Source organism: Echinops telfairi, unplaced genomic scaffold (genome assembly GCF_000313985.2).
Source record: "Echinops telfairi isolate 266 unplaced genomic scaffold, ASM31398v2 ScPeMD7_23;HRSCAF=83, whole genome shotgun sequence".
Lineage (NCBI taxonomy): Eukaryota > Metazoa > Chordata > Mammalia > Afrosoricida > Tenrecidae > Echinops > Echinops telfairi.
The window spans coordinates 67,911,716-67,925,233 of NW_022103920.1; the positions used below are offsets into that span (position 1 = coordinate 67,911,716).

Consider the following 13,518-nt stretch of genomic DNA (forward strand, 5'->3'; position numbering starts at 1 on the left):
GTGGGGTGGGCATGGGGCAAGCACTGGGTTGCTAACTACAAGACTGCCGGTTCAAAGGCTTTCTGTTGGAGAAAGATGAGACGATTTTGCTTGTGTAAAGATTTGCCGTCTTGGAAACCGTAAGGCGTAGTTCTCTGCTCTGTGCGGTTCCCAATGTTCAGCATCAACTTGATGGCATTGCACTTGGTCAGAATTGTCTGACTGTAGTGACCCTATAAGACAGTACAACTGCCTCTATGGGTGACCAAGGTTTTAAACCACCTATATTTCTTTTAGCATCTTTGTGCGTGTACTTTACCGTGGGATGTTTTAATTATTCTGTTCAAAACAATGTTCTGATTTACCCACTGGATACTACTTGAGATATAAAAATACCAGAAGAATTTAGAAAGATTTTCCATCATATCACTCCCTGATATTCGTTTCCTTCTGCCTTTACCGGTCTTATGGCTTCCATGAGACCGTTCTTACTCCTTGTTCTCGATCGACCACGGATTTCGACTGCTGTAGTGTTTCTTCTTGCCTTTCCCTGTTGTTCTCCCTCCTCTGATTCCTAGGACCAGTCTTCTGAATCGCTTTCTTATTCAATGAAGCTAGATATCCTTGTGAATATCTGCACAGGCTTGCGTGCTCGTTTCTTCATTCCTTACTGATTCTGCTTGTCTTCATTCTCGGAATATCGTGATTCCAAGGCAGTCTTCGAGATTTCCACAATAATTTAGGGTGATAAAAAGGCCTTTCAGTCCCAAATTCTTTAAAATCAAATGCGTTGGATCATCATTCAGTTACATTTCGTGCTTGACACACTGGGTGAATGTATGGATTGTGATAAGAGATGTAAGAGCCCCCAATAAAAGCATTTAAAAAAAAAAGAAAGAAAATGTTTTGAAAAGAATGATGGCAACATAGGTTATAGATAGATGTGCTTGACATCGTATGGAGTGTCATAAGAGCTGTAGGAGCCCCCAATAAAATGATCACACACACACAAAAGTTACATTTCCCTTCCTATCACCAAGAATGCAGTGCAAAAATCAGAGATCAATAATTGAAGCTAGTTTTAAGCTCTAAAATTATAATGCTTTTTATATTATGAGGGTATTGGGAAATAAATTTGCTCTTATTAGTGAAACTTAAAGTGATTTCTGATGAATGTCTTAGCAAAAATAGAAAAAGGATTAATTTAAAAATATATTTTTGTAAGGAAGGTAGTTTAGATGCAGCTGAAACTTTTTGAAATAAAAGCTAGACTTCTTATGAAATTTAGGGTGTAAAGAATGTTTGTTTTGCATATATTTGTTCGATATATTTATATATTTATATTCTTTGATCTATTTATATTTCTTTGATAATTAAGTTGACTTGATGCTGTAAGGCAAGTCGAGTGGCTTTGGTGCCTCATGCCTTTTGTATACGGCCTCCATTGACTTTGAAATGTGTATTAAAATATGGAAACTTTAAGTATTCTATAATTCATAAAGATCTTTTATGTTATATGTTACAAACATTTGAATTTTAAAGGTTTCTTTGTATTGTTTTAGTAAATCCAGTGAAGACAAATGATTTATAATAAGAAACCAGAGCCTGAACATTACGGCATGAAGTATGGTATTTTGGAATATGCATTTTATGGTCATATGCTTCATAATTTGTAGTATTAGAGCATTGAAATATTTCTCATTTCACTCATTTTATTTTTCAGTGAGATTTAGTTTTGTCATTTTCTTTTTTTTTTCTTATTTGCAAGTGTGCAAATATTAATTTACACAAAAGGAAGTATCTCTTTTAAAAAGGTCTAGAATTATAGCCCCAGTTCTGCTACTCACTTCCTGAATGGCTTTAAATCAAGTTACTTCTAAACCTTTTCTCATTTGTGAAACAAGAGAATTAGGCTTTGTTTTTTCTTTTCTTTCTTAATTATAACTTTTTTAACTCATGGAGATTCCAAAACAAGTAAAAAACAATTATGAAAAGATCCTACACTCTTGACCATCCATCTGATACCTGAGCCCTCTTTGTAATAAGTGTCAAGGAACAAACTTCAGCCCAGGAACAGAGGGTAATCCACTCCCTCTTAAAGCATATCTGACCACTGGTAACTTATGTTTCTCCTCAAAAATGTCAACTCTTGATGCTGTATGAGAAAAAAACCCAACTATATTGTTTTCTGCTTTTTTTACTTTCTTTTTAAAAGAAGTTAATTTAAACACCTCGTTTTATATGTTCCTCACATAACACAGTTAGATTTACAACTTTTCTGGACATACAAAATAGACGTTTTGTAATATTAATGAAGTGAGCAGTAAAATTGATTTGAAAACAAAAATCCCAGACTCGCTGCCATGAAGTAAATTACTGACTCATATCGACCCTATTTCCAAATTCACTGCCATAGAGTCTTTGATAACTCATAGCGAGCCTATTGAACAGAATAGAACTGCCCTCGGGCTTCTGAGACTGTATCTCTTTATGGGGGTAGGAAGCCTTGTCTCTCCCGTGGAGCAGCTGGTGGTTTTGAACTGTGGACCTTGAGGATCGCAGTGATAGATTTAGTTTTGTAAATAATATTGTTTAGTAATCTTATATTTTTAACATTTGTAAGTGAACCCCAGAAAGATTCATTTAGAAAAAAAATCTTTCTGTCCTGGAATTCTAATGACATTGATGTTAAAACAATGTCCCAAATTCTGCCCTGGGACTTAATGAAAATGTACTTATCTCCTTTTGTTCTTATAACAGTCCTCTGAGGAATGACTATCTCCCTTTAAAGGGAGATTAACAAGCTTAGAGATACTGAACAATATGAAAGAGGTTGTTATCAATTTAAGTTTATTATATAAATAAAATTATTAGAATGAGGGATTTTTTTTTAAATCATGAAAAAATGAGGTTAAAAGATAATGATTTTTTTCCTCACAAATCCTCCTCCTAGTTCCTAATGTGAGTGATAGTGCTTTCTATCTTTTATTCTCTATTGTCCTCACAACTACCTCACAGGTAGATATTAACCTTATCCCTATTTTACAGGTGAGTAAACTGAGAATTACTTGCCAAAGATCACACAACTTGGAAGTGGGGGAATTAGAGTTTGAATCTAGGTAGTCTTGTCTAGGAGAACGCAAGCATGCCTATTGCTGCCTGGCCACACTCCACAGCTTTAGGATATTGATTTGGATGGAGCAAAAGTAGATACTTCTCCGTGGACCATTCCAACTATGCAAAAGTATAGACTATCTTTATAGTTACTGATGTATGCACCAGGAAAGCCCTTTGAAAACCCTTCTTTCCTTCTCCCCACCCCACCCTATTGTTTTTTTAAATTAAGTTTACTCAATGGCATATGATATAAATACAAAACCCAAATGGGATATCTTATTTGAAAAGAACTCTTGTTTGTTCTAGGAAGATATACGTTGTGCATATCCTTGATTTTGGAATGTTAAATGAAATTTAGGATGGAGAGATATTAGCAATAAGTTTAATTTTTTTCAAAGGTAACACTTGAATTTAATTGTGGTTTGAAGCAGATTTCTCAATCTTTTCAAACGCATAGCAAAGTCAAATACAAATAGAAATTTTGGATTGTCTGCTACTTTTCAAAACTGGTGCACATAGTTAAGTGCGAGCTGCATTTGGATTGCAAATTCTGTGGTGGCTTCCTCTTGCATTACGCTCTTACTGTCGGGTTTACCCCATAACACTTCTCAGGACGTCAGTCAGAATGCACCCAAAGTTCTCCACAGAGGAGACCCGAACCTTGAGGAAAGTTAGCACGCGTGATCTTACTGTTTCAGAGGAAATTCAAAACAACCACAAAAAAAGGGAAATTCAGCTTTTTCTACTTCTCACATATGGACAACTAAAATTTCTCTGAAATCTGTTCACACTAAGTTCTTTTGTCCTTATTGTATAAATTTTGTTATTACTTTCCTTTTGCTTTGCTTTGCTTTTCTGTTTGTTGAGATGCTTCAGTTTGGCGTGGTAACTTCTCCGCAGTCTTTCTCTGTCTAGGGTTGTGCCACTTTTCCCTTTCTTTTTCTCAGAGGGACTTAGAAGCATGAAACACTTCTCTCATCGTTAGGGCAAATACAAACCTTTTCTGGGATGTGTGCCTTCTGGGCAATTTCAAATCTATCTAGAAGTTTGTATGTTTACCAAAGTAAAAACATCATATAATCCCAGAGTAAACATACATGACAATCCCTGATGATATATTTTGATAAACATGATAAACACCTGAAATTTCTCATCTGAAAATGAGAAATTCCTATCACTAGGGAAATGAATACAAGAAACAATGACAGAGGTTTGGAGAAATAGATGTAAGCAAATCTATTTAAATTTCCCCCCTCAAGTCAGTATACTTAGAATTATTTCTAGTCAATAACCCGGTTGTTGCAGTGAATGTATTTCATGTCATGCTTGTTGCACAGTTTAATAAGCTGACTAGCTTGGATTATACTTTAAAGGAGTATAGCCAGCCTTTTGTAGTACAATGCTTTAAAATGGAAAGCAGTAAAGGTGCAGCAGATAAAAATGATAACCAGTCATGGCATTCTTATCATGGGACTCTATGATCAAGTATAGCCAGCTTTGTATTATAGTTTGTGCCTATTTTCTGCAAAGTTGTATATTTTCTTAGGCATTGTTAAATTGCTATATTTAATGCAAAAGGAGCAAACTGTTCTTTCAAAATGTTTATTGATCAAAACCATGTTTGGCTATGTGGAAAAAAATCTACATAATTTTAATATTATTTTCCTTTTCGTTTTAATAAGGTAGTTTTAATGCTTGTGACAATAATACAAGAGGAGGCAACTCTGCTTCGAATAATAACATTTTAACCAATAAGAGTCTGTGCAAACTCCTAGCATTTGACTTAGTATATCTGTCCCTTGGGATCAGATCATATGTTATTTGAACTTACTGTGGTATTATTAGTGTGTTTCATAAGACATAGGGCCGAGCTACTATGATCTTGAAATGTTAATGTTCTTTTCTTATCACTTTACTGTGTAGATACCCTTCATGAGGCCCATCTGCCACAGCTCATCCTCGGAGGCAGTCCCGGAAACCTCTTTTATAAGAGTGATTTTAAAATGTGGATAAACTCTCAATAGAGTCCATAAGTAAAGGAGAACAGCTATCTTGTCCTTCCCATAAGCTTATCACTGCAAAAAGTTTCATTTGCTTGTCAGGTTTGGATAGACTATAACTGATTGGTTTATTACTTGGACTGACAAGGCAGTTAATTTGCCTGTGTGGAATTTTTTTTTCTTTTTGCACTAATCAGATACATTTAATATGTGCATCATTGAAACTACCGGATAAATGTTTCATCAGAATTGCCCTATTAAGTCATGTCTTTTCCCCCTGTTTTTTTTTTTTTTTGGCAAATGATATACAGTGTTTGGACTTCCTGAAGTGTTATGGAAGCCCGTGGACTTCAGTGCTACCCCTTGTTGTTATTGAACAATTCTAGTAACAAACAAGGAAAGGATGCTTCCCATTAATCCGCTATTCTATTTCACCCAGTTTACTGTACTTATTCATCTATGCAATGCTGCATTGTGAAACAACTATATCCTCCTATAGCAAATGTATTTCTCTCTCTATAAGCAGCAGAGGTGAACGTAACAGTGAAAGATTTGTGCCACTGTGACATTCTAGATTTGACTCACTAGTCCTAGTGTGTAAGCACTAATATTAGCATGAGAAGTATTTTTAATTTTAGATTTTAAGGCCACGAATAAGAGTATATATATGTGTTGATCTCTAGATAATTTTTGTAATATACAAATTTATTCAGTCTTTATTGTTTTATTATGAACTTGCTGTGTTCAGGATAATTTCATTTTTCTCAACCTTAAATATGAAATGATGATTTGCAAGAAGGGATATACAAACCTTATTGACTATATGACCTACCAACTATAAGATCTTCATCAACATCTGTCTTTCCAGAGGTTTACAGAGTTAAAATTTGATCACCAAGTTTTAATGAACCAGTTTTAACTCAACGACACAAATACATTGAATATTCCATCACCCCGTCTTGAACTGATTTAGAAGAGACTCATTGCTGAAATTGAAATGTAAATACATTTACATGTAAATTGTCAACATGCTTCTTGGAATTTCCTGACTTAAGCATGTAATTTTGGACATCTTTTCAGGTTTGGTGACAATTGAAGCTAGTTTAAATTTTAGGACTAGAGAAGAAGACACTGTTATTGATAATCAAAAATGTGTAAATATAAAGTTGCTGTATGCCAGTCATCTATAATGATTGTAAGGAACTATACATTTGGATAATATACTTAATAAAGTAATATGTGTATCAAGTTGCATCTAAACTTAGATTATTAATTTATGGAAACATCTCATAACTTTAGAGGGGAAATATTAATAACTGATAGCAAAACCAGTAAGCTTTTTTTTTTAATGTAATAAAGTACTAACTATCACCCTAGTAACTCAAGAAAAGTAGGTAGTGATTACTTTCGCTGAACTTCAGCTTATTTTAAGGCTAAAAGACAGATTGCTATTTCCTTCACGGAATATGTTAATGAACGAGGATGTGGCTTTTCTTTAGGATACTGTGAGAAATTACTAGTGGGCTTTTTATTTCAGGTCTTTTTGAGAATCAGTAAGCCTGTGGTTTTGTGGCACTTTTTAAGTAAAATCGTTCCCATCCTGCTTCCGTTTAGAGTGCTAATGTTCATCAGTCTCCATCTTGTAATATTTAGTGGTGAGTGTTATTCTATATTTTGGTGCTAACCTAAAAAATCTTTGCTACACAGCACACATATAAACCTTATCCTTTAGAAGATGATAAATCCTGAAAATGCAGTTGGACTAGTGAAACTTTGGAAAGGAAATCAGTAAAACGCTTTCTCCTGAGTAATCTCTTAAATGCTTTTCTATTTCAACAGTAAACAATTGACCTTTGCCCATAATTGGTCCAATTGCTATCCAAAGAAGACATGACTGTATATTTAAATATACATTATATGGTTCATATTTCACAAACATAGGTACAAAGAAAACAACATGGCAGTTAAAAGACACAATAGAAAAGAAGTGAAATTGCTTTGAAATACAAGTAGAAAGACATGGCATTTTATAGCAATGGTTCTCAAAATCTCTTCCTTTCCTGTTGTCCCCGATACCCACTGTAAGTTTCTGATTCAGTGGGTCTGAGAAGTCTGGAAATTTGTATTTTTAATCGGTTCCCAACTGATCTGAATCTGCTGGCTGGAGACTCAATGTTGAGAATCATATTTGAAGTATTAAAAAAACCCTTGTGTTTTGTTCAACATTGATTGATGAATGTGCCCTAAGTCGCCTTAGATAGAGATAAAAGAATTCTCCTCTACTACAACACTTAAAACATAACTATTCATGTGAATTCAGTTATAACTTTATTTTCCACCTGTTATTGGAACAGTACTGTGTAGTTGAATGTTGAATTGAGGTCAATGAAGGAAGTTTCAAAGATCATAACTTTTGTCCACAGAACTAGTTTTTTGTAAGAAAAGACTTGAAATCAGTTAATAATTATGTATGAACCTAAACAAACTCAGCATTAATCTTCCTCATCCTGTCTACAAAGTATATGCGTTATCATTTTGTCATTCGTCTTGAATAGTTATGTTGTTAAAAGTAATTGCTGACGAATAAATAATAATATTCATACTCATGATCCTACTTCCCTGGGTTTATCTCCTCTTAAAACTAAATGCATTATTCTTTTTGAATCCTTAAATTCACTGATTGACAAAGCTCACCAAATATTTACTTGATTGACAGTATAGAAATGTTTTATGAGTATTTCACCAAATTTTCTCTTGGTGACTCTGCAGCAGAGAGTGGCCTATTTATTACATTATTATTACTTAGCTTCTGAAATTGTTTTTGACTATTGAAATTCTTTTAAGACATCCAGCATTAAGTCAAATGACATCATATGAAAGCAGAATATTTTCCTTCCTAGTCTAAGTCAGCACTTTGCAAATGTGCATACTATGAAGGATGGGATCTATAGCATCTCTGAAATAGGCATGCTTTGCAAATACTTCTTTATTCAAATGTGCGCCCCTTTCCCCCAGTGCTCACGCTAAGACTTTCTGCAGGCCTGCTGATAAGATTCACTGCTGTTTAGGTACCTAGGATATAATGAAATTGGATTCTCATGCTGGGCTTTGTAAACAAAATGAGATTGACCCCCAGCCATTATCTCATTTATCTAATTTACAGGGTAAAATCAGGATCTACACTATCGATTAGAGTGTAACTAGTTAATTATGAATAGGGAAATACAAAGTTACGTGGGACTTGGGCACAGCAGGTCGTAGTGCTGACAAGTTTCCAAGGACATGAGCAGATGGAGATGAGTTTATTAAGAACAGAGCAGACGTGTTCCAGGTACGGAAATGTCTAATCAATCTCTCTTACTGTGAAGAGGTACTTGACCTTATTCCGTGTTTTCATATGAAAAATTTTGTTCCTTGCTTTATTTTTGTCTTCACTTTTTTTCTGGAAATCTAGCTGTTGAGGAAGTAGTTGAAGTGATCCTATTCTTTAAGTGTCTATTAAAGATGGATTTGAGTAATTATCCCCCAATTTTTCCAATTAATATCCTACTATTGGTAACCTGTTTTTGTCTTTTTTACTACCCATTCATTCCCTATTGCCTGTGCTAGAAATAGAAGTCTTTAGTGATATTAATGGAAACAGGTTCAATTCCTACATAATGTGAAACACGGTCTAAAAGATAATTCCTAATAAATTTTCTCATGCATATATTTGCACTAAAGTTGTAAAATACAAGGAATAAATTATTGTTTATTGATATTAAATGTTATTCTAAAATTGCTGGAATATAGAATTTTGTGCAAGTATATATCATTTAAAAATAATTTTACTTAAGACCATTATCTAACATGTTCTCCATCTGCTAAGATCTGTAATTAAGATAACTGGCCTTGGTTCAATGAAAATTTATCATTACTGGTGAATAGATTTGTGTAAGTGTTTGAGTTGTTATTGAGATTTTTATTTAAATCTCAAAACTAAAATCTTTTTGACATTGTGATACAGATTTTTTCCTTAAAGAGATGAAGTAAATCCAAACCATCAATTATCTTGATATTTACTTGTGTTTGAAGTGTGAACAGATGCATAGTATTTTTAGAATCAATTCTTAATTTTACTCTTAGAGGGGATTTAAATACTGTTTCACTGACCAAAAAAAAATCCCAGCATTGATCAGCTTGATCATAAAAAAATGTACATCCCTTTTTGAGTCCCTTTATGAATGTCATGTTTCTCTTTTATCAGAAGTTTAGGTTGTCTGGCTATAAATTATATGCATAGGAATTGCACTATTTCATACACAGATATTTATTTAGCGTACTCCTCTAGCTAAATTGATAGAGTAAAAATAATCTTTTCAAACTGTCTCCCAGTTTGTTTGTTAGGCTCAGGAGGAAATAAATCAGTTGCTTCTTCTTATTTGTATGCGTAATTTCAGTAATCAGATAATTCCATTGACTTGCTAGATGGACCTTAGTATTTATGTGCATAAATCTTTTCTTTCTCTTCTTTGTCTAGGGTGCTATACTTAATAATACACTAAGTAAGTATTTTAAATACATATAGAACTAATTTAATGTGTACAAGACCATATATACAGTTGCTTTATTGTTTACATTTGTATCCGTTATGAATATGATGTTTAGAAAGTTGTGCTTAGTAGGAATCTAATTAAACAATCAGGTTTCACTTTATCTTATGAATGGGATTCATTTCATCTCATTTAAAATGGTAATTTTATTGTTAATGTGTATAATATTTATTAGATACTTAATGGATATTCTTAATTGTCCACTTTGCATTTTATTAAGATAAAGACCGTGGCTTTTCTTTAGAGGTTGGTTTTGTATTCTCTCTCACTATTGTAAGATGTTGCATTTCCCTATTTGACAGTGTGCTCTTGGCATAGTACATAGACATCTGTGTTACTTAATAAAATACATTGTGTTTTATCACTATACCTTTGTGGGTCAATGACTGCTTTGGCAAAAAATAGGTTAAAATTTTATTCAATATTTATCTTGATAAATTCACTCTGTACTATATTATGTGTCTCAGTGGTGTGTTATCAAATATGTGTAAAAAATAAAAGTAGAGAACATAAATATTCATTTGATCAACAACTACCTCAACACCATTTCCACTTTTCAGTAGCAGACATGATTGCAGACACACAAACTTCTAATATTTCAATTTCTAAAATGCTCTAAATTTGTAATACAGCAAAAATTTCTTGCTGACAAGAATTACTAAAGAATAAAACTAGTGTGCATGTATGAAATATGTAATCTATTTTATCTACATTATTCTTCAATTTCTAAGATTCTTATCAGTATCTTTTACATTTGTCTATGGTGCATTGATTCTTTCGGATTCTGACCATGTTAGTGTTTACCTGTGTTATTTAGTATTTATATATGTTAGCAGCCCATAAGCTATGGATTTTAATTCAGTCCTCGAATGTAGAAGCATTTTCCACACAGAGGTAGTCTCAGATGTCCCTAGAATGAGCTCATATTGACTTGCTCATTACCAGCGGTTGCCTTCAGGATGGGGGTCTTCATTTTCAGGAGTATTATCTTTTTGTTATTGAGCTTTACAGTTGAGATCTTATTGCTCCCCACTAATGAATAAAAGTTTCTGTTACTTCATTTTACCTCTGATTCCAACTGATTCTGACAAGCTTTTCCTCTGGAACCATCACTAGTATGTTAAGATATCACCAGTGAAGGAATCAATCAATATAAATCATTAGGTCACTTGAAAATGGCATATACTTCACATTATAGTTTTAGAAAACTAACATCTAAAACCTTTTTTATCCTTTAAATTATTTCTTTTGTGAACAGTTTTATTGGCACACAATTCAAATATCATACAATTCAATAGTTTAATCATTGCATTATTTCTTGAGCCGAAAGCTGATATTTATATTCATTGGAAATGGCAACAGATAAGAATTATATCAGTGTAGCAAGCATTCTTAATTTATTAATTGGAAACCCATATCTACACAAAAATAATAATTACAATTCACCTTTACAGTCCTGGTGATGATTGTCATCTTATTCACTAGCAATCTTAATTTATAAAGTAATATAACAGAGTTATAAAATAAATGCTCATCAGCAAATAGTAATTTGATATTGAACCAAGAGCCCCAATTAGCCTCCAAACGAGTGGTTTAGCTAAAATAATAATAATGATAACAATAAAAATTGTGCCTATATACTTAACTCAGTAGGTTTTCATTTCCATGACGTTCTCTGAAAATTTGTATAATATTAGGTTTAATAGACTTGTTTTCCAAGTCGACAGCAAGTTATTGTTGGGGAAAGATGCTTAGCAAAGCTCCCTGATAATACAGGAAGCAGTGGCTACTATATCAAACTGGTGAGGACCTTGAGAACATGTAGAAATTGAACATGAGTATCCAAACAGATCAGCTAGCAGTATTTATTATAGGTGTAAAATGTTGCTACACCGTTAAATACACAGCAGTATCTGGTAACCGCACTGTAACTCCGAGGTCAGCTAAAGCTCACTGCCACGTAGTTGATGCGGACTCATAGCAACGTACAGGACAAGGTAGAGCCGCCTCTGGGTTTCAGAGACGGTGCTTTTTCACTGAGCTGCTGGTGATTTCTAACTGCTGAGCTTCCATAGCTCGACTCGCAACCACCAAGCTACCACGATTCCGAGGTGACAAAGGCAGAATGAATTAAATATACTATATGCTCTTGATGAAGAAAACAAATGAAGGCGATTTTTTTCAATATTGTGTCACCGATGGCTGATCTACTGGTTTTCATATTTGATCTGCCTTCAACGATCTCGCGATCTCAACGCCTCATAAACTGAGAAGCACTTATAGTCCGAGTGTTCCTATAACCATCTACACATAAATGTAATGAAAGTTTAGGAATTGCAAAGTGAATACCTTGTGTTGAGAAAGCATAAAATTAAGTCGTTTTATTTAGTTTATGTTAAAGGATGTAAGGTAAACTCTATATTTCTCTTAGTTTTTAATTCCAGTAAAGCTAGTATTTGACCAAGACAGTCTTTGACCATTTTAACTGCTTTTAAACATATATTTTGGATAGTTTATTTATATACTGCCATATTAAATACATTATTAATCCTATTTTATCTATTCTTATAGCTAGAATTACAATACTTTTTTTCAAAGTCTACATAAGACTTTTACAGGAATTGCTATCTTAAGCCTAAAAAGGATTGGGGATGTTTTTGAGGAAGAAAAGTGCATAAGCTTATTGGTTTCATAAAGAGAAAAATTGTAGAAAAGAAGAATGCATACATTTTTGATATATAATTGTGTTTTAAATTTTATTATACCTCAATAACTTAAAACTAAGTTGCTCAGCTTTTCTGAAACTCTGATTTCACAGTGGCTCTTAAGGAGATTGAGTAATTATAGCATGATATCAAATGTTTACTAAAAATTTTTACTAAATGTTTACTAAAAATTATTACGATGTGAGTTTTAAAGTGAGTTATTTTCTCAGTGCTGTTCATAACTAGAACTTTCTTTTTTCTTCCAGCAAAGGTTATTAATAGTAATTTTGTAGTTTATTCAAGTAATTTGTCTTCTAGACATTTCTTAGTTGTGAATTTCTCAATTAATGACATTTTATCAGTAAGAATAATAATAAATGAAGGCAATTTAACAACTAGTTTGGGGAATTTTTTTGCGTGGAATTTTTAAAAGATAAATGTTACACAATGAAGCGAAGAGGATAGCCCCATGTATAAGCTGCCTGCATCTTATTTATGATTAAATTTGGGTGTTGGCACTCCAGCTGATGCAATGGTCTTTGTACAAGACACTGAAATCACGCAGGTCTTTCTGTGCTGTCAGCAGGAGGAGATGGTCTGAAACGAAGAGTAGGTATGATAGTTCTTTTAGACTTTGTACATCACAGGTGGTCAAGACACTTTAAAAGATTTGTTCATAAGCAAGAAAATGTAGTAGTACTTTGAAAATCTGCACTGAGAGAAAGTGACTGGCACATTTTAGAATAATAATTTATAATCCTTACAGAGATTTTTTTTTACCTCTTCTGTTTATTTAAGTGTTCAGTGATTTAATATAAAATTGTTTATTTTGTTAAGTATTGTGCTAGCATGCTATAAATATTATAAAGTTCTTTTATAATCTACTCTAACTTGTAGAGAGTGGTAGATCTACATTGTGAGTCATTAGTTCTAGTTTATTGTAGCCTAATAGAATTTCTTAGCATTCTGGAATTCAGAAAATATTCACAATGTACTGAATCGAATTGATAATCTTGAATTATATGTTAGTATTACTGTTTTAAAATCTCTGTTTTTCAGGTAATAGGTAAATGAATGATTCTTTAACTTTAGAATAAAAATTATGGTTTTGTTATTCTTTGGCAC

General features: G+C 33.1%; 1 protein-coding gene across 4 annotated transcripts in view; it reads left to right on the top strand.

Moving 5' to 3' along the window:
- Positions 1 to 13,518, top strand: part of PHF14 (PHD finger protein 14) — a 222,628-nt gene that overhangs the window by 108,960 nt on the left and 100,150 nt on the right. The window contains exon 17 of one of the 4 annotated variants that reach the window (XM_045288974.1): positions 5,020 to 6,340. The exons of the other annotated variants lie outside the window; for them this stretch is intronic. Within the exon in view, the coding sequence (XP_045144909.1) occupies positions 5,020 to 5,032 (13 nt within the window). The 3' untranslated portion in view covers positions 5,033 to 6,340. Of the gene's footprint in view, positions 1 to 5,019; positions 6,341 to 13,518 lie in introns of those variants that run through there. 4 annotated transcript variants of the gene reach the window in all.